At 39.4% G+C, this 19398-nt stretch overlaps 3 protein-coding genes across 4 annotated transcripts; 2 read left to right on the top strand and 1 right to left on the bottom strand.

The window, feature by feature from the left end:
• Positions 1-1728: 1728 nt before the first annotated feature.
• Positions 1729-9227, bottom strand: dnajc4 (DnaJ (Hsp40) homolog, subfamily C, member 4). Its single transcript, XM_080774741.1, has 7 exons — positions 8875-9227; positions 7905-8017; positions 5275-5365; positions 4380-4549; positions 3404-3586; positions 3204-3290; positions 1729-2859 (listed from the first exon to the last, which is right to left on the bottom strand). Exons 2-7 carry the CDS (start codon positions 8012-8014, stop codon positions 2766-2768), a joined length of 735 nt encoding a protein of 244 aa, XP_080630867.1. The 5' UTR covers positions 8015-8017; positions 8875-9227; the 3' UTR covers positions 1729-2765.
• On the top strand, positions 8311-13683 carry LOC308323116 (aurora kinase B-like). 2 transcript variants are annotated; one of them, XM_080774740.1, is made up of 8 exons: positions 8311-8345; positions 9990-10056; positions 10176-10200; positions 10564-10752; positions 11159-11297; positions 11832-11980; positions 12291-12465; positions 12669-13683. In XM_080774740.1, exons 3-8 carry the CDS (start codon positions 10181-10183, stop codon positions 12840-12842), a joined length of 846 nt encoding a protein of 281 aa, XP_080630866.1. In that variant the 5' UTR covers positions 8311-8345; positions 9990-10056; positions 10176-10180; the 3' UTR covers positions 12843-13683. The 2 variants fall into 2 exon arrangements, with proteins under 2 accessions (XP_080630866.1, XP_080630865.1); XM_080774739.1 differs by lacking the exon at positions 8311-8345 and adding an exon at positions 9574-9668.
• Positions 13684-14255: 572 nt separating this feature from the next.
• LOC308323115 (aurora kinase B-like) lies at positions 14256-18908 on the top strand. Its single transcript, XM_080774738.1, has 9 exons — positions 14256-14369; positions 14796-14834; positions 16032-16098; positions 16321-16363; positions 16592-16780; positions 17312-17450; positions 17537-17685; positions 17779-17953; positions 18057-18908. Exons 1-9 carry the CDS (start codon positions 14361-14363, stop codon positions 18228-18230), a joined length of 984 nt encoding a protein of 327 aa, XP_080630864.1. The 5' UTR covers positions 14256-14360; the 3' UTR covers positions 18231-18908.
• The last annotated feature ends 490 nt before the right edge of the window (positions 18909-19398 follow it).

Here is a 19398-nt window from a genome sequence, read left to right on the forward strand (position 1 = left end):
GGCTGCTAGGCCTACATCAAAGCTAATTTTGACCATACCTATCTCAATGTCATCCAGTATAGGTTATCTCTTGTCACACTTTATTTGCACATTAACTTGAACTGTAATCATATAAACATAAAAGCAGTCAGATTGTCATGCTGCTCCAATTCCCATGAGTATAAAGTGAACCTTGTGTTCCCTTAACCTTGTGTGTGATGTGTGCGTGCTTGTGCCTGTGTGTGTGGGGAGGCAAGCCGCCACCAGTCTCTGTCAGGGAAGTGTGTTTGGGTTATAAGAGGGCACTCACACACCACACAGTCCATGAGGGTGAAGGTGGTGGGGTTCTATAATGCGGGAAAATGTTATCTCCTGCTGAGGTCTCAGCTGCTGATGACAAGAGAAAAGCTCACTGTGAGAACAATGGCAAAATCCGCCATGAAACAGAATTCACATGATACTCTTATGAGCTTAAACTGTAATCGGTTGTGGATTTTTAGCTTATCTTTCCCCAAAACTGGAAAAGCAGAGAATTATGATACTATATTTATAACAGTGAGTAAGAATAAGAAGCATCATGCTGAAGGACATATCAACAGAAACAACAGCTGCATATGGACTGGACTATATGACCTCGCCATTATGTCTCATTTATATTTTGTTGTGCAACTGTCGCTCACGAAAAATCCATAACTTCCAGCCAGCGACATATACGTACATAATGGGACACCACTAGGTGCGACTGGTGATGTCAGAGACAGTAATTCTGGTGATGTCAGCCTGTGTTGTGCTACAGTTACACCCTGCTAAAACCAACAGCCAAACCATACACAAAGCATTTCTGAGAATGACAAACTTAAAAGTTAAGAAATCAAATAAATGTTCAACCAAGATGAGTGTTTTAATGATATTGGTACCGGTGTTATTATAAACAATCAAAAGGCATTGTGGTAATTGTTGGCAGCATGTAGTGTATACTTGTATTATATTATTGTACTGTTGGAAGTAAGTTGAAGCACAGTCTGGCAGAGTCCACTGCACCAATATTTCACTGTCCATATACAGCTCAGCGGCCTTGTGGTTAGTGTCCGCCCTGAGATTGGGAGGTCAAGGATGGATCCCCGGCCGGGTCATACCAAAGACTCTAAAAAAAAGGGACCCAAAGCCTCCCTGCTTGGCACTCAGCATCAAGGGTTGGGTGGGGGGGAAGTCGCTGGCGCTGCGACATACTAGCTGTATGGCCATGGGGATGTACTTGTACATCAACAAGAGATAGGCTCCTGCCCTACAAGCCTCATGGCTCAGCAAGGCTTACCGCCGATACTTACGTATGTGATAAATAAACTCTTTGGACCTTTGAATCTACCCAAATATCTGCTGAATTGAAAGACCAAAGTATTCAATGACACCCTTTGAATTACCCATCTTGCGTATATTCTAGACCCAGCAAAGAGGGTAAAGCTTATAATTAAAAAAACAGTTTCATCATGAGGAAATGGCCGGATTAGTTCCACACTAACACTCAGAGGCACATAAAGGAAAACATAGTAAGTTAGTTCATAGTGACAATCAGTGAGTTCAAGAGAGCACTAAATGTACAATAGCATGTTACAGCTACTTTGTCTGGAAGAAGTGACCTGCTGTGCAAATTGTGCATGTGTCACAATCCAAATATTCTTGTGACAGGTGGCCCACCTGGTAAGAGCCCATAGCACATAAGTTCTAATATAATAGTCCTTCCAGCAGCTGCCTCAGGTTTGAATCTGACCTGATTCGCTTAGCTGCATGTCACCCCCTTTCTCTCCTAATCTTTGCACGGCCATTACCAGAAATAAAGCAGAACTGGCAAAAACAAACAAAAAAGAAAAAAACCTTGATTCTCTTCAGAATAATGACACAGAAGCAGAGCAGCTACTGAGTGTAGAGTGCCCTCTGTGAGTCAAATTAAATTGCTAATGTCTTGGTTTCCTTCCTAAAGCAATATAATAAGGCAGGACTTATTATACTGCTGTTGACACCTACAGTTGGACGCACTGGTGTACTGAATATGGAAAGGCCTTCTTCAAACAACAAGCTGCTTTAAAGGCCCACTTCACCACTTTTCAACCTAGGTCCGCACTAATAATCATGATACAATGGCACAGTTTTTTTCTACTCAGTCTGTGTCTCATAGGAGGGGTCTGGGCAGTTCAGAAACCCGTCCACCAGTGACATCATCGATAAGGAATCCAAGCTAATAGAAACAGGCTTTCTAGTCCTGAAAAGTAGCAATGCGAAAATGGAAGCCAATCGTTCTCACGATAATACAAATAAACATTTTTGTAAATAAAATCTTGTTTAAAAAAAAATCTGCAGTCTGCATGTTCCTGTTCCATTGCATTAACTTCTGGTTAACAACATTGTTGTTACCGGTACTTTGGAGAGGTATGTGTTCAAACATGGATGCTCAGAGTCCACTGAATTTTGACAATACACCTTTTCATAACATGGTCAAACTGTTTGCATTATGTCCCTGGTGCTGATTACTCCATTTACATTGTCTTGACTGTACCCGATTCAATAGCCCTAATTGAGGACCCAGTCCTGTTCAGTACAGATCAGCTTGATGAGGAGTTCAACACCATGTATCCCTTTATCCTGTATTACGGGAAGGTTCTGTGCATCTTTAAGCTTTAAGTACTGACACTTTCAACAAAGTCAGCAAGTCCCTTCATAAGCATAATACAAACCCTTTGGTCAACTGAACCCAATTGTCCCAGTTATTCCACACCAAGATTTGGAAGCTGCTACTTGTCATCTCCTCCGCGGACTTTGTATTTCTCCAGAAATTCTGCGTGTTTCTGACGCAGGATTTCTGTCTGTTTCTTAAAACCGTTGACTCTGGGAAAGAGCAAGCATAGAACCAATTAAATCTACTGTTACCAGTACCACATGTGGTACATAATGAATATACAAATTATTATAAATAGATAGCTTTGTTGAATACTCAATTCTGAGTGTGGTCTATTATTTCCTGATGGCAGATTCAGTAACAGACTGCTGCTTATCAAAGTTTTGTGTCAAATTATTGATTCTGCTTAAGTTATAAGGTAAGTAGTAAGTGGGACAGTGTACTATGTCACTTTTTAATGGAAAATAAACCTTGACATGGCAAAACAGGAGCAACATTTACTACTTTTAACATCATTTCAAATAAATGTATGAAAAGTAATTATTCTACACACCTGGCCCTCTCTTTAGCGTCCTTGTAAATTTCTGTGAGGACTCTGTCTTTCTCGTCCATGAAGTTAGTATGGAATTCATGGACTTTCCTGCGAGGGTAGGGCAACCACTAGAGTTATAGACAACCTGCAAACAGGAATATTCTCAACTACTACTGAAGAAGATAGGTGCCATATTCTCCTGGCGTTCATTTGTTTGTTACCTGAAGAAGACAGCATGGGCTCCAATGCTGAGTACCATGGTGAGAAGACAATATCCCACCAAGCGAAAGTTCCTTCTTCTTCGCTTCTGCCACTCCTCTGGCGTCATCTCTTGGGGCTGGGATTGCCGGAAATGCTCCCAGTAACGTATGTTCTCCTGGGCATCGGTGCTGTGAGGTGAGTAGCTAACGAAGGTGTGTGAGGTAGACGGAGAAGACAGCAGACGGTGGGGACAGAAGAACAAAGAGTAAATGAAGGCTGTAAGAAAGCGTTAAAGTTAAGATGGGTGCTACTGCTTTCACACCAGCAGGTTAAGTCTGGTTGAATCAAACCCTGTAGCATTTACCCCACTGGTTCAGTTTGTAATAATAATAAAAAATAAAATGGCTTAGTCGGATAACTTACGAGTAGAATTAACCAATATTTTATTATAGATTGTGAATTTTTCATTTAAATAATTTCAACTTTTATTTAGTTCTTGGAGAACACACCGAGGGCTGGGATCCTTCTTTTCAGCGGTGCCGAGATTACAACAACAATAGAAAGTGAATACTTTTTGGGAACCCTAGGACTCTCCACCGTTTTGTGTGGTAAGTATGCTTCAGCCTTCATATTGACAAAAGCTCAGAATTATGATGAGTAAATGAACGCACCAACATAACCAGACAGAACTAAAACGTTTCTGATGTAGAATGCAATAAAAGGTAGATATTTGGACTTGGATCAATAATTTAATTATTCTATTATTCATGCCACTGTCCTATTTCCAGGCATTGCCCGTTTAATGATGAGTGTGGCACTTCAACACTGCGTTGCTGAGCTGGCGGTGTGAACTGTCCTTAAGGATCAGGATGCTTCCCTTACAGAAGGACCTACATATTTTATATGGAGCACTGCACTGCACTGCTCTAGGAGCACGTGCATGTGAGGCTCCAATAAAAATAGCATACATGATTGGTTAATTGTGCATGTACCCACCTGGAATTACTGGAGGTGGACGTAAAGGCCTGGCTACCAGTGTAGTGCCGACTGAGCTTCAGGTCATACTCCTTTCTGCTCAGTTCCTTACTCAGCACCCGGTATGCATCATTCAGCTGCACAAACTGGCTGTGGAGGCCTGGATTAGATGGATCACTGTCTGGGTGTAGCTATAGCAACATGTGGAAGGGCGGATATGTCGAGAGTCAGCACTGCAGGCATAAAGGGCTACAAATATGGATAAAATCTTGATTAAATCTATTAGTTTGATTAACTTTTTCACTCCTATATGCATACACTGTATCTAATCCAAACATTTACGGTAAGTACACAGACACGGGTGCAACTTGTTGTGATCTCTATCATCCACAAATATCATCCAATTGCATGCATGAAAATAATTTTCATCCTGTACCCTAACTGACATTCCTGGTGAAGCCACTGTTATTATGAAAAGCGGCTGATCATATTTATTAATTTGTCAATTTGACATTTAATTTGACATCCAAATGTTCACTACAATTGTACAAATGTACATCTCAATATTGTAAGGCACTTTTGAGTTACAGTCTATGTATGGTCCTATCATGGTCTACTACTACGATAATGATATTATAACTATTATCATAACCGTGTATGATGGACAATGCAAGCTGGGGGTCTCCTTTACTGCAAAACCACAATGTGCAAACATTTAAATATACAACAACAAACATGTCCATGCTCCAAAAGCCCACTGGAAGAAATGTTGAGGGCAAACATGAATTGTACAAAAGCACCCTCATGTGGCCATATAAAGAATCTACAGCAACAGTGGTCAACAAAATGGTCACAGCAGGCAAATTGTGTCACATCACATGTTGACAGTTCACTGATGAAGCTGGAAGAACCTTACCTTTTTTGATTTATCAAAAAATGCATTTTTTATTTCTTCCAAACTGGCATTAGGTCTGACTCCCAAGATTTCGTAGTTGTTCAAATTAGATCTGCAATGACAAAACAAATACAGCACAAGAAAAGTCAAACAAAATAGTACTGATTCTGTACAACTTTACAAGTTTAGCATCACACCACAAGTGGGTGAAATTATTTTTTTTGCCAGATTCCAATAAATTGAAGTTACGTTAAACAGGTGCTGATAACAATCATTGCTATGTAGTGTTTGTTCAGTCGAGGTCTCCCTGTCTCTGCAGCGGTTTAGAAAATTAATTTTCAGTTCAGGATAACAATTTAATCCAGTCAGGAGAGAGAACTCCTCAAACAAGTGCAATTGGTAGTGATGACACAGAACTGAGCAGTGGAATGCCATACAATTTAAGCTGATAAATGGGTAGCCTACTCTTTACTGATTGGCTGAAATAGGCAACCCAATTACCCACCTGATGTTTACTAAAGAGCAGGGGCCTATTTCACGAAACTTGGATTAGAGATTAAGCCGGGCTTTAACACATATCCTGGCTTAATATATCCTGGATCAGTGCTTAACCGGTTTCATGAAAGCTGGTTGATCTTGCCAGATTAACTTAACCAGTTAACCTGGATATGTTGAGGCTTGATTCGGTTTCATGAAAGTGATGCTACATAAGTTACCATGGAAACTTATGCTTTGGACTTAGCCTGCTCCGGACCAGGCTAACAGCCAGGTTTAACCTAATCCTGATGTCTTTACTGTTCATTAAGCAGTCAAACTGATCACAAACCAATGATGTTTTCCAGATTTATTCAATTATTATGGGTTTATGTTGCCTTATTTGTATCGGTCTGCATTAAAGGACTAATTTAAGCACTATATAAAATCAAATAACCAAAATATATAGGCTGCACAACATCATGACAGCTTGTGAGCTTGTAGATCAGCTGCTTTTGGTGAATGTTCCCCATGAATAGGTTTGCTGTCGTGCAAGTGCACGGTTAAGAAGAATTATTATATTATATATATTATTTTTTTGTAAAAGTGAAAACCACTAAATATTACCATTACTCATTGTTTTACAACATATTACCATTATAACGTTTCACCCATAGTCCTACTTACACCTAGAAACCCCATTCAAACCTATTTAGGTTCATCCTACGGTGGACATCTGTGCCTGAAAAGGAATCTTTTAAATGTTTCATAGTTTTAGAAATATAGTGCTTTCAAATTTGAGACATTTATAGGCAGATAGTGGCACTTCAAAAAATCACTTTCACCTAGAAACTCCATTCACACTTTGTAAAATTCAGCTTACTGTGGAGACACATGCTGGAACTTTTTACTTTGAAATGTTTTGTAGTTTCTGAGTTATTTAACTTAAACGCCCAATGTATTCTCAATGGCAATAGCACAAATTTTGGCCTCACCAGTCTGGCCCCTGTCTGGACAACAACCCCCTTCCCCAAAGGTAGCTCCCTCAGAGGAGGGAGTTATGGCCAAATATCACAATGCGACAATATCATTATGCTTACAATATTAAGAATTCTGTTTTAAGTTAATAGTAGTGGTAAAATGTAAACTATATTTTTGGGGTAGTTAATCATTCAGTCTATCCACTATTGAGAGTATGTTCTCTCTTTAATTACAGCAGCAGTATTTATTTTAGAAGCTTAAGTCCTTGTATCAGTAAGTCTTGAATAGATTAGTAAAGATAATGAGATATACAGAAGGGGGCTGTAATGCAACTATTAAGGATGCAAACTGCCTTAATACCCCATGAAGAAGAAGGATCAGTAAATCTTTGATCCACAGAAGGGGTCTAGAGACAACAAGCCAGACTGTCTATTAAGCCAGGCTTGCTGATCCCGGCTCGCCAAATCCGCCAATTCTGAGCCTCGCTTGGCTTTAGTGGAACGGAATAAACCAGGCTGTAAAGATCAGGATTTAAAAAGCCTGGCTTTGGCCTATATCCTGGATTAGTTAATCCAAGATTCGTGAAATAGGCCCCAGGAGAGACGGGGAAACCCCTGTTGAACAGTAGCTCAGGTCCATAGGTCTAATGCGTTGCATTAGAGCAATGCAACGCATTAGAGCTATGGACCAGAGCTAGTTGAACAGACACTATAGCAATGATTACTAACAGAATACCAGTAAGACGCGCAAACGCGGGAAGCGAACGCAGCTCGTACATATTTGGGTTTTGGACGTATAGCTGCTTTGGGGACTCCTTATATGGTTATGGCTGAGTCATGGTGACGTAATCACTCAGCTCCATATATGGGCACAAAAGCGGGACAGACACACACACAGACACACAGACAGACAGACATGAATAAAGCTTTAACAATTTAAGAAAAAAACGAATGAGTATATTAGACAACACCATATATATTATATATATATATATATATATACATATACATATACATATACATATACATATACATATACATATACATATACACACACACACACACACACACACACACACTTTACCTATGTGCTTATATATATATATATATATATATATACATATACATATACATATACATATACATATACACACACACACACACACACACACACACACACACACACACACACTTTACCTATGTGCTGAGCTCTGGGAGAGTAGCCTCCATGAGACTCTCCTGTAGCACCACAGACAATTCTGGCACAACCGCACCTGGGCCTCCAACTGCATGATGGAAAATGCCATCGCCTAGATAGATATGATGACACCAACAACAACTAGGTCAGGCCATGGTGGGAGAAGCAGAGATACTGAGCGTTTATATTTGGAACACAATAGTGTACAGGGTGCAGTTCTCAACCTAAGATTGTGAAGCTGTATCTCCTTTTAGCACTGACTGTACTGGTCAGGTCTACAACTGATTAATTTGTTTCAATGGCCAATCATTTTAGTGAGATTTTCTGACCCCACCTTCAATGTGTCTCCATGGGAAACATGTGTGTCAGCAGCTGCAAAACGAGGGACACACTGTCCCTTCCTTCAGCAACAGTGATGTAAACACAACAGAGGATGCTAGGTATGATGAATGAGATGTTTTGTTTTGGAATGGACTTTGATCAACGCTAGACTAGTTGGTTCTAGTAGTCTTATTGTCTGGTTTATAACAGAAAAGGTGCAAAAATGCAGACAATGCACATTTTAGAGTTGTAATAAAATATTTGGTCAACATGTCTTTTATACACACACATCAATTCCTCCTCGGAACATCAAACAAAGTATACCCTTAATATCTATATTGGTTCATACAGTCCACGGAATGCAATGAATAGCGGCCATAACTTAAATGGTTACTGTCATTCATTTTCAATCAGAACAAACTGTTCTACCTGAGCAAGTTAATGTTATCCAGTCAGATTAGCCAGGCAGGCTAACATTAGCATTTAGCAGGATTTAACAGACAAACTATAGCTGGACAGCCTGGACTGGACAGCGGTGACAATGACATCAATGGACATTGAGAGCTAATACGCAACTTAATTGGCTGACATGGTCAAAACAACAACAAATTAACAATAATTGAAGACAGAAAAGCATAATGTACATACCAGCTGCTCTGTGGCTTCACCAAGGTTGTTGCATAACTAGTGTCACGGCTAGATTCTGCATCCCTTGTTGACTGTTGTGTTGGGTTTGTGGTGGGAGCCGATTAGTGCACGCATCTTTAGTGCACACTTCAATGCAAGCCCGTGCTTTGTTCTAAAATATAATAAATAAATACATAAATAAATAATCAAGATATAGTCCTGCAGATTTGATTCGGGTATTCTGGCTCTGAGACAGTCAAACCAATTTTGTATTTGGCAATCCAGCTACCCGGTATGTTGAATAAATAAGCAATTTCCAGTATCACCTAACTCTTGTGATTGTTATTTAAAATTATGCTTTTACTACAGTTTGTTTTTCATGGCTTAGCAGGCGGTGCTTGATAGTAACCAACACTTGTGCTCCAATCACACTGGCCATTTTGAACAATTCCGACCAATGGTAGACTGGGACCAGGTTGCTGATCCGGCCTGAGTCTAGAGCGGATACGGAAAGCTACTTGCGTGTATGAGTGCGTGCAATTGACAGGGAAACGATAGGTGGGTTCTAGACCGGATCACATTAGTTGAGGTTGGTTAACTTGGCTGCCTGGTGACGCGAGGTGTAACCGGGTGTAACCAATGGGGACCATTTCTGTCATACGTATAGGACCAATCATGAACAACCAGTGACTTCAAAACAGTGGGCTGAACGTTTCATACCAACAGTTACAGTAGCTTTATTTAAGTGTAATAAGTGTGTATTACAATAATTCGATCGCGGTGTTCAGAAATTCTTCAGTAATCAGTATATGCGGGTAACGTTCCTTTTTTAAATATATATTCCCATTGTTGGCGCTGTATTATCATGTCATTGAGTTTAAAATGTCAGTTATTTCCATTAGGCTAGTCCCAGATTGCCAGTAGGCTATCAGCCTATCTAGCTTTAATGTAACGATATATTAGCAAAAAGGTGCTGCTGTTGTTAATTATTTGAAATTGTAAACTCATGCTTTTGTGGTGTTGTGATGTGATGTCATTAATTCATAATTGGAAGGGCCAACTCCAACAACAGTGACCTCGCCCAAAACTGTTCTGTAGCAGCCTAATAACCAGTATTTGTGTGTGTTTCTAAATAGCATGCAGTAACTGGCACACATCGTGTTCAAGTGGTTCCTGACACCAAAGACAAATCTACAATCACAGGTAGACTACGCTCTGCTCTTCTCCTGCTTAGAACACATTGAGCACATTAATCATGCCTGTTCCATGCCATTTCCTTGCTGTAATCAATGCATGTTTTCCTTGCTGATATTTTCTACTAGGGCATATGATGGACTCAGCAGCAAAGTGAGTGAAATATCACAGTTTACGTACTTATCGTGTCAAAGTTTACTTTGTATAAAATGTGCTATATATATAATTGAGTACTTATTATGACATACTGTATTTTAGAGCACTGTTTCCCAAACAGTGGGTCGGGACTTATGTGGGTGGCAAATATACCCCTTTATACCGGTACCCTACATTTTTTAAGTTAAAAACAAATTCAAAGTAAATTCAAAGTAAAGTAATCAGGCTTATAAAAGCAGTGTATTGGAGCAGCCAGATGATTGTTTTCCACTGAGAGCACACAGAGCTCTCAGCCTGATAAGCCTTTTTTTTTTCTTAAGCAGTGATTCCATACTTTGTGCATCCTTCTCTTCTCTTCAGGACATTCAATGTCAATGACTTTGACATTGGTCGACCACTGGGGAAGGGAAAGTATGGAAATGTTTACCTTGCGAGGGAGAAGTCAGTGAAAGCCACTGTGGCGCTCAAGGTGATATTCAAGTCTCAGATAGAAAAAGAGGGCATGGAGCACCAGCTGAGAAGGGAGATTGAGATTCAGTCCCATCTCAGGTTAGTATTTCTGTATGTATTTATATAATGTTCATGTTATTTTAACAATCCTATAAGTATTTGCTTAGTTGGAGACCTTTCCAGATTCAATTTGCATCCAGTTTGATTCTGAATAAAATGTCTAACTACTATGAACCTAAAAACAATTGTGGTTGAGGTAGTTTTTCCATTTTTTATGGAGCTTCTCCAATAAAGAATTTCACCCTTTTATTTCTGTAAACCTGTGATGTGACAATAAAGTTGAGTTCAATCGAGTGAACCAACCGTAGTCTTGCATTTTCCTACAGAGAAACCCCTTACAGATTTTTTTTTTGCCCTGTTGATTTTGCTAACCCTGTCCAATACTACCCTTCTGCAAATAAAACTGCTAGTAAATAGTCCACTATTAATTTCTCCCTCTCCTCAGACATCCCAATATCCTCTGCTTCTACAACTACTTCCAGGACCGCTCACGAGTCTATCTGATCCTTGAGTATGCACCACGTGGTGAGATGTACAAGGAGCTGCAGAAATGTGGCCGATTTGATGAACAGCGCACTGCTACAGTAAGACAATTGAAAGAGTCTTTATTATGTAAAATGTATTAATGTTTTGGCCTAATAACAATAGGACTGTCCTGCAATGCCTTGTTTTGGTTCTGAGTTCTGACAAAATATCACCTTATAGAGTGGTGAAGCTAGTCCTTACAGCTATGCGAATGCATATACAAAGCATATTGGTATGTGGTGTCTGGTTGCATGAACTATTATATCATCAACAGATATTATTTTCCCCTAGACTTTAGACATGGGTATAACTTCTAAAGTCTAGGGGAAGTGGAGAACATAATAACATTTAAGATAAGAAGTGTGTGTGTGTGTGTGTGTGTGTGTGTGTGTGTGTGTGTGTGTGTGTGTGTGTGTGTGTGTGTGTGTGTGTGTGTGTGTGTGTGTGTGTCATTGTCCTTGCCTCTGAAAGTGTTAATGACAAGTAAATGAAAATTAATTTATGATGAATTGCCACATGTTACCATTTTTGTTACTCCTAAAATGATAGCGAAGTTCTATTCTAATGTTAATTCTAACATTTTACATCTTCAGTACATGGAGGAGCTGTCTGATGCATTGATGTATTGCCACGAGAAGAAAGTCATTCATCGTGACATCAAGCCAGAGAATCTGCTACTTGGCTTTCGTGGGGAGCTTAAAATTGCAGACTTTGGCTGGTCTGTCCATGCACCATCTCTAAGGTAAGGTAATCCGAACACTGTGATATGTTTCGACTATTACTATATATATATATAAAGCTTTCTCAAAAGCAAGTAATGCCATACAAATTGAAGGCAAAATACAAATAGATGAATAAATAATAGACCCCTTATATTTGAAATAAAGCTTTTGAATATTTTATGATTTTTTTTCATGATAACACCATACTATAATAATAATAATTATTATTAATGCAATTGATATAGGGCTTTTATAAATACTCAAAGTTGTGTGTTATGGATAATTACCGTACTATCCATACATTTTTACTATACGATTTTACCTTTTTAGGCGAGATACCATGTGTGGGACACTGGACTACCTGCCCCCAGAGATGATTGAGGGGCGATGCCACAATGAGAAGGTGGACATGTGGTGCATTGGGGTTCTCTGCTACGAATGCTTGGTTGGCAACCCACCTTTTGAAACCAGCAGCCACACAGAAACATACAAAAGAATTACAAAGGTTAACATTTCTCTTTTTCTATTCCCTTGGGCTGTGAAAGTTTATACAGTTTCTATTTGTAATAGCCCCTGCAAAATGGCAAAACAATTTCAGAACCTATGGGGGGGGGGGGGGGTTCCCATCACAATTGCTACTTAAATAATAAAGAATGTTTTTTCTCGCAACTATGACTTTATGACATTGTAACTAATTGGTATTTTCAGGTGGACTTGCGTATGCCGTCAATTGTATCAGAGGGAGCTCGAGACTTGATTTCTAACCTGCTCCGCTATAATCCGGCGAAGCGGCTGTCTCTGCAGAACGTCATTGACCACCCCTGGGTGCACGCCAATTCAAGGCGGCTTTTGCCCCCTGGTTATGCGTCTGACAAACAATGAAGCCACTGTTGTCTTTGCCTCTGTAGATTTCTATCACAAATATGGTTCTATCAATGAGCATTTGAATATTGCTCAGTGTACTGGTTAGTATTCTCCCGCTTGTCAACGTAGCAAAAGTGACGGATTGGTTGCTTGAATACCTACATTCTTTACTTACTGTACTTGTTATGCCAACTTTGGGTATAGGCCTCGGTCACAGTTGAATCACCCAATGTGTATGATATAGAATAATCAATCTGGGAACCCATCTGCAAAAAAGGGGTTGGAATCCTTTGAATTTGCTGCTGGCTGCTGAATCTTATATATCATTCGTTTTAAAAAGAAAAAACCAAAACCAAAATGTTGTACTTTGCACATATCGTAATGGGATTACTTACTGCTGTGCTTTTTGTGTCTGGATACATTTTTGTTTACTTTGCACTTTCTTTTAAATGAACCGAGAACCATTATTTATGACTAGATTGTTTTCGTGAATTATGTTTTTGTTTATTTCAATGCCCAACTGAATTCAACTGAATTATAATTCACTGATAAATCTGGTTTTATGTGAAATGTTCTTGACATGTATATACTTTGTGTGCAATGTATCCAGGATACATTGGTGGAAGATTTGCACATTACCCTTTAAATGTGCAAATGTGTCTTCCAGCGACCACAAGGTCTGCTATCCGTCTGTACCGTCCTTAGAGTATATATTAAGGTCTGTACTCCTGCTGTCTGTGTCCAAAGGACAAGTGCCTCAAACAGTCAAACCCTGTACTGATAGATTATAATGTGTATGGTTCTAGATCTTGCCCAATATTTTACAATATTAATGATCTTTTCTTTAATAAAACCCAAATTTCGATGCACACGTGTGTAGAATGCATTTTATATGTGCTCAGTCAAATCAAATTAACTATTACAGAAGCTCTCGAATTTATTGACCTATAGGCTATATGTTTCACCCTGTATTTTCTTAATCCTGTACTAACTTTGTATTTCTTTATATCCAGGAACATTATTATTAATGTATGAAAAGAAACACATTTAGCAGCTTGTACTTTTATGAGTGTGTACTGTGTACCTTATGAATCTCTTGGCTTTCCTATTTAGGTTTATTTTATGATGATAATCCGTGGTATGACGGTGATGTAGGTAGGCTGTTGCGAACCGAAAACAGGAGGTTTCTATTCCAAAATCCGAACAATTGTGGTGGTCCGTTCTAGAGCCCGCCTACTGTTTTCGTATCCGCTCCCTAGCATGATCGCTCTTGAACTAAACCGGATCAGCAACTTGACTACGCCCATAGAGCCAGTACGTACCTTCCGACTACTTCAATGCACCAACCACAACGTTACATTCCAACCAATGGAGAAGGTTTCAGTAGAACATTTGGGACCAATCGCGAACAACTAGCCCGTCTTTAAAACATTGGCGGCTGTTAGCAGGGAAGAAGGAAACAACTCAGGGTCGCTTCGCTGCTTTAAACGTGTTTATTATTTTTCCGTCCGACATTCCATTTTTACAATTTCCAATATGATGCAGGTAACGTCTTTGTTAATTTCCACCGATGTGTGTCCCCGTGTTATTGAGCAGCGATAAGACTGGACAGATCACAATGTAACATACGCGAGTTTTCTTTGTCGATAACTAGCATTAGCATTAGCATTGTAGTGACAAAGATATAACGCCTAAGTAATATCGAACGATGTATGTATATAACCTTGGCATGTAATGGAAGGTGATTGATATGAACTCAGCGCACATAATTTATGGTCAGCTAGTAACAGACACTGTGGTGGCGTAAGTTAAGTTAGCTAGTAACCTTAGCATCCTTCCTTGTGTGTGCGGTGCACAAATATACCCACTTGGATTTAGGGAATCGTAGTAGTAGTACAGTACAGAGACAGTAGGCCTACATTTGAGTACAATAAGCATCACTTAAAACGAATCCGTCTGTTTCTTCCACAGAACAAGGAAAACAAAGATCCCAAAACTCTCCAAAGACCAGTAGGTTTTCTATCTCTTCCGTCTAATCATTTGCTACACAACAGTAGCAAGGCCTACAGTTTGTGGTGTTTTGTCGGTGCCCTGACATTAGTTCGACGGTCCAAGTTGGTCTTTGTCTCTCACATAAAATAAAAGCCTGGGTAGTGGGTACCGACTCCGAGGCGATCTCTGACATAAATAAGCCTAAACCAGAGGGAGCTTATAACCACCCTTTAAGTTTTGATTGATAATACTAGTCAGAAATGTAAACAGCACGTGGTACAGTTAAGACATTAAGTATATAGCTGAATTATAACAAAAGTCCTGGGGACTTGTTACCATTGTGGTCCCATGTATTCATTAAATTAATCAACATGGTATAAAGTTACACAATGCATGTCACATCAACAAATACATTAAATCAATCAACTTTATTTGTTCAGACTAAGGGTCCAATAATAACAGACAACATAAAACACTACATACAGAGAAGAAACCCCTAAACCATAAAAACATACATTTTACAATAAACATTCATACCAGTGCAGAGATTAAAATAGGGTGCATTTTGCATCCCAAAACAGTTTATATTTAAGGGACGCAATAAAACAACGACCTCTGCATCCATGGGATGCACTACTGTACTGTACTGTTTTTATTTATTATTATTCTACTTTATTTTGCTAGCTTTAGTTATAATAATAATAATATCTTCTTCTGCTTTCTACATGAATATAATCCACATTATAACCATATAAAATTAAATTGTAGTTAAATGCAATTTGTAAAAATGTCAAAATATGACTCCTAACGTTGTTGAAGTGGGACTCATAAAATGTCCCTGGACTCATTCTAAAAGACCATTCCTGCATCCCGGGACTCATTACATTGAAAACCTATTTACATCACTGCCAGTGCCCAGTGCTTCCAAAAAGCAGACTGATACCTGGTGCTACTGAAGCCCAATAATATCGCCATATAATACTAAACTAAATATTTGATGCATTTATCATTATAAATTCTATGTATGTCTATAATTATGAATGTTTTGGTCATTTATTATACTATTTCACATTTTCATTTTGTTACCCATTTTTGTTCACAACAACATTGGAAACAGAAAAGTGGCAACAGTGAACTTGCACACTGACAGCTGTTTATCAACTGGAAGCACTACTTTTTTTTTTAATGCCTTGTCTGTCTGTTCTCAAATTTCAGTTTGCCACCCCATCTACAGTACCCGGCCCACAGCGTGTTCAGGTGAACCGCACGACTGGGATCACAGGTACCGACTGTTCTTCTCCTGTATTCTAGTATTTTTTTAAATCGAAATAAAAAAGGTCACTTAACAGCAGAAATTAATGTATCACATTCAGATACTGTTATTGTGTGTTTTTGTTACTGTAATTGTTTATGATTCAATGTAAGTTTATTATTAGTAAATATTTGGAAATGAATGTATGCTGAGAATGTGAGAAAGATGACCTGTTTGTTTTGGTGTTTTTAGGTCCTGGGAGAGCCCTTGTTTCTTCATCATGCACTGCAGCAAAGTGAGTCAAGTATACAATACATACAACACTGTAATCTACTAGTTTTTATATTGAATGTTCTATCTATTTACTATAATGCACCACGTCTCTGTGTACGTCTGTAATCCACGTAACTCGAGAACCGTTAGCCCCACCGACTTCAAATTCGACATGTGTGCCACACCATGTGTTGTCTTGTCTTAAGTTTTCTCAAACATGAGCTCCATTTGTACATTCTTCTCTTCTCAGGACATTCACACTGAATGACTTTGAAATTGGTCGACCACTGGGGAAGGGCAAGTTTGGGAATGTGTACCTTGCAAGGGAGAAGTCACAGAAAGCCACTGTGGCGCTGAAGGTTCTGTTTAAATCTCAGATAGAAAAAGAGGGTGTGGAACATCAGCTGAGACGAGAGATCGAGATTCAGTCCCATCTCAGGTTAGTATTATGTAATAGGTATATATCTAAAGTTGCATCTGGCTCCATGCTCAGGAGCGTGTTTTACTCAACCATGTCAATTATTTTCAGTGATATCTTCATTTTATTTCTTCAAAGAAATTTATTTTCACTGGAATATAAAAGTGCTGTGCATGTTTTGCCATGCCCTGTAGGTTTTAAACGATCTGGTTTGGCTGCCATTGTAGTAGTACAAAGCATTGTCATGCTAGACTCACAAGAGTTCAGCAGGTGCAAATTGTTAAACATGGGTAATAAAAAATGGGGAACATCCAAACTGTTTTTTTGTTTTGTTTTTAATTGATAGCCAGATAAGCCACAGTCAAACTGCTTTTTCAGCCCTCTTGTCAGCACTTACTGTGCAGCTATGCAAACTTGTTTCCTGATTGTGGATGTGGCCATTGTAGTATTTGCTTGTAATTCTCTGCAATAAGGTACACACATTTGTGACATTGTTTTTAGTCTTTAGTCTTTAGTTGTAGCTCCTGAAATATCACTCTACCCTCTCCTCAGACATCCCAATATCCTCCGCTTTTACAACTTCTTCCATGACCGCACACGAGTCATTTTGGTTCTTGAGTTTGCCCCACGCGGTGAGATGTACAAGGAGCTGCAGAGACTTGGACGATTTGACGAGCAGCGCACTGCAACGGTACAAGTCAATGTTTTTAAGAGGCACTCGATTTATGTTTCTCCTAATGTGAAAGGTGGTCTAATTCTAACATTTTAAATTATCAGTTCATGGAGGAGGTGTCTGATGCATTGAATTACTGCCATGAGAACAAAGTCATTCATCGTGACATCAAGCCAGAGAATCTACTCCTTGGCTTTCGTGGGGAGCTTAAAATTGCAGACTTTGGCTGGTCTGTCCATGCACCATCTCTAAGGTAAGGAATTCACTTATGTGATGTGATTTGTGCATGTATAAAAATGAATGAGCTGTAATAACAGGATCTCCTAATGTACTATAACCTTCTTAGGCGACGCACCATGTGTGGGACACTGGACTACTTGCCCCCGGAGATGATTGAGGGGCGAACTCACAATGAGAAGGTGGACTTTTGGTGCATCGGAGTGCTGTGCTATGAATGCTTGGTCGGCAGCCCACCTTTTGAAACTAAAACCCACACCGAAACCTACAAGAGGATTACAAAGGTTAACATCTATTTTTTTCCCAACCCACTTTTTGTGTGTGTGTGCTCATTGTATGTTTTTTTTATTATTGGACATTAGACAATGTTGTTCTTGATATTTTCAGGTGGACTTGCATTTCCCAGCATTTGTCACAGAGGGACCCAAAGACCTGATTTCCAAGCTTCTCCGCTATAATCCAGCTAACCGAATGTCCCTCCAGAACGTTATTGACCACCCCTGGGTGCGCGCAAACTCGAGACGGGTCTTGCCTCCTGTCTGTGCATCTGAGAAACAATGAAGACCACCACCTTTTTACGAATTTGAACTTTTTATATTTGTTTCTATATTTCTATCCTCAACTGTTTGTTTTTCAAATTTACTTTTTATATTTGTTTCTATATTGCTGTCTTTAATAAATACACACCAATGTAGGCATACCCTTACGCAAGGTTAGAGATGTCCCGACGCCATGTCTTTCCTTTTCTTTCTTCCTTGTAGACTTCGTTCAACTACCAGTCTGTAGTAGTCTGTTTGGGGGGGGGCTAGTCTGTGAAATTTAGTTAATGTCACTGTCTGTTGCAGACGGACAAGTAAAGGCTCATTCATAGTCTAGATTTTCGGTGGTGAGGTGACCACCGAACATGACGTCACGAGCTGCGGTGAAGAGCAAACCACCGCAACCGCCCCAGCCCTTCTCTCTGTTTTTACTCACCACCGCTCAACGTTATTTCAGCTCCGGTGGTCACCTCACCACCGGAGCGGTGGTCAGCTCACCACCGAAAATCCAGACTATGAATAGGCCTTAAGACCCTGCTCACTGCAGGGATGTCTTCAACAACTCTTTATACTAGATGTATTTCCTCATGCAGGTGCGGAAAAGCATGACACCCGTCCCCGACCTACGTAGTCGGTTATGCCAATTGTTGTGTATTTTTGTCTGCTGTAATAAAATGCATTTTCTTTTTTAAATATTCAACATGTGGGTGTCTTGGGTCTCTATTTGTATTAACTCTGCCAGGCCGAAGGCGTGGCCAAGGTTATTTTAGGCATTAAAGCCTTGATATTACTCTTACAGATCACGGAAATTGGTACACATTATCTCAATACCTGGAACTGATGTACACAAAGTTGCTTTACATGTGTGGTGTGGGAAGAGGGCAACTAATGGCGGGGGAAAACTAATGTAAGTGAAAAAGAGATACGAATTGATACAAATCAAGAAGTACCTGTGATATTGGCTAAGCTTGACTTCCTATACCTGTCCTGCTTTTTAATGCTTTGTATACTTGTGTGTAAAACATTATAGAAGGAATATTTAATGGGTCACCAGATGGTGAGAACTGAATCAGGGTTTTAGGTTAGATAAATGTGTATACTGTATATGTAAACTGCAAGTGACCGATTTTATGTTAACATCGACACATGTATGCATTTCTACTGTACTTCAGTAGCTGAAAGTGATTTTT

This window comes from Protomyctophum bolini, assembly GCF_963924005.1.
Source record: "Protomyctophum bolini genome assembly, chromosome: 10".
Taxonomy (NCBI): Eukaryota; Metazoa; Chordata; class Actinopteri; order Myctophiformes; family Myctophidae; genus Protomyctophum; species Protomyctophum bolini.

What these genes read in the sequence shown, in the direction of transcription:
- LOC308323116 (XM_080774739.1), top strand. An exon ending in ATGAACAGCGCACTGCTACA is followed by an intron (nt 11,298 to 11,831) that starts GTAAGACAATTG and finishes TTACATCTTCAG; the next exon opens with TACATGGAGGAGCTGTCTGA. An exon ending in CATACAAAAGAATTACAAAG is followed by an intron (nt 12,466 to 12,668) that starts GTTAACATTTCT and finishes TGGTATTTTCAG; the next exon opens with GTGGACTTGCGTATGCCGTC.
- LOC308323115 (XM_080774738.1), top strand. An exon ending in CCGCACGACTGGGATCACAG is followed by an intron (nt 16,099 to 16,320) that starts GTACCGACTGTT and finishes TGGTGTTTTTAG; the next exon opens with GTCCTGGGAGAGCCCTTGTT. An exon ending in GAGATTCAGTCCCATCTCAG is followed by an intron (nt 16,781 to 17,311) that starts GTTAGTATTATG and finishes CCCTCTCCTCAG; the next exon opens with ACATCCCAATATCCTCCGCT.
- dnajc4 (XM_080774741.1), bottom strand. Translation starts at nt 8,014, where the DNA reads ATGGCATTTTCCATCATGCAGTTGGAGGCCCAGGTGCGGTTGTGCCAG. An exon ending in TCCACCTCCAGTAATTCCAG is followed by an intron (nt 3,587 to 4,379) that starts GTGGGTACATGC and finishes CACCTTCGTTAG; the next exon opens with CTACTCACCTCACAGCACCG. An exon ending in GACGCTAAAGAGAGGGCCAG is followed by an intron (nt 2,860 to 3,203) that starts GTGTGTAGAATA and finishes GCTCTTTCCCAG; the next exon opens with AGTCAACGGTTTTAAGAAAC.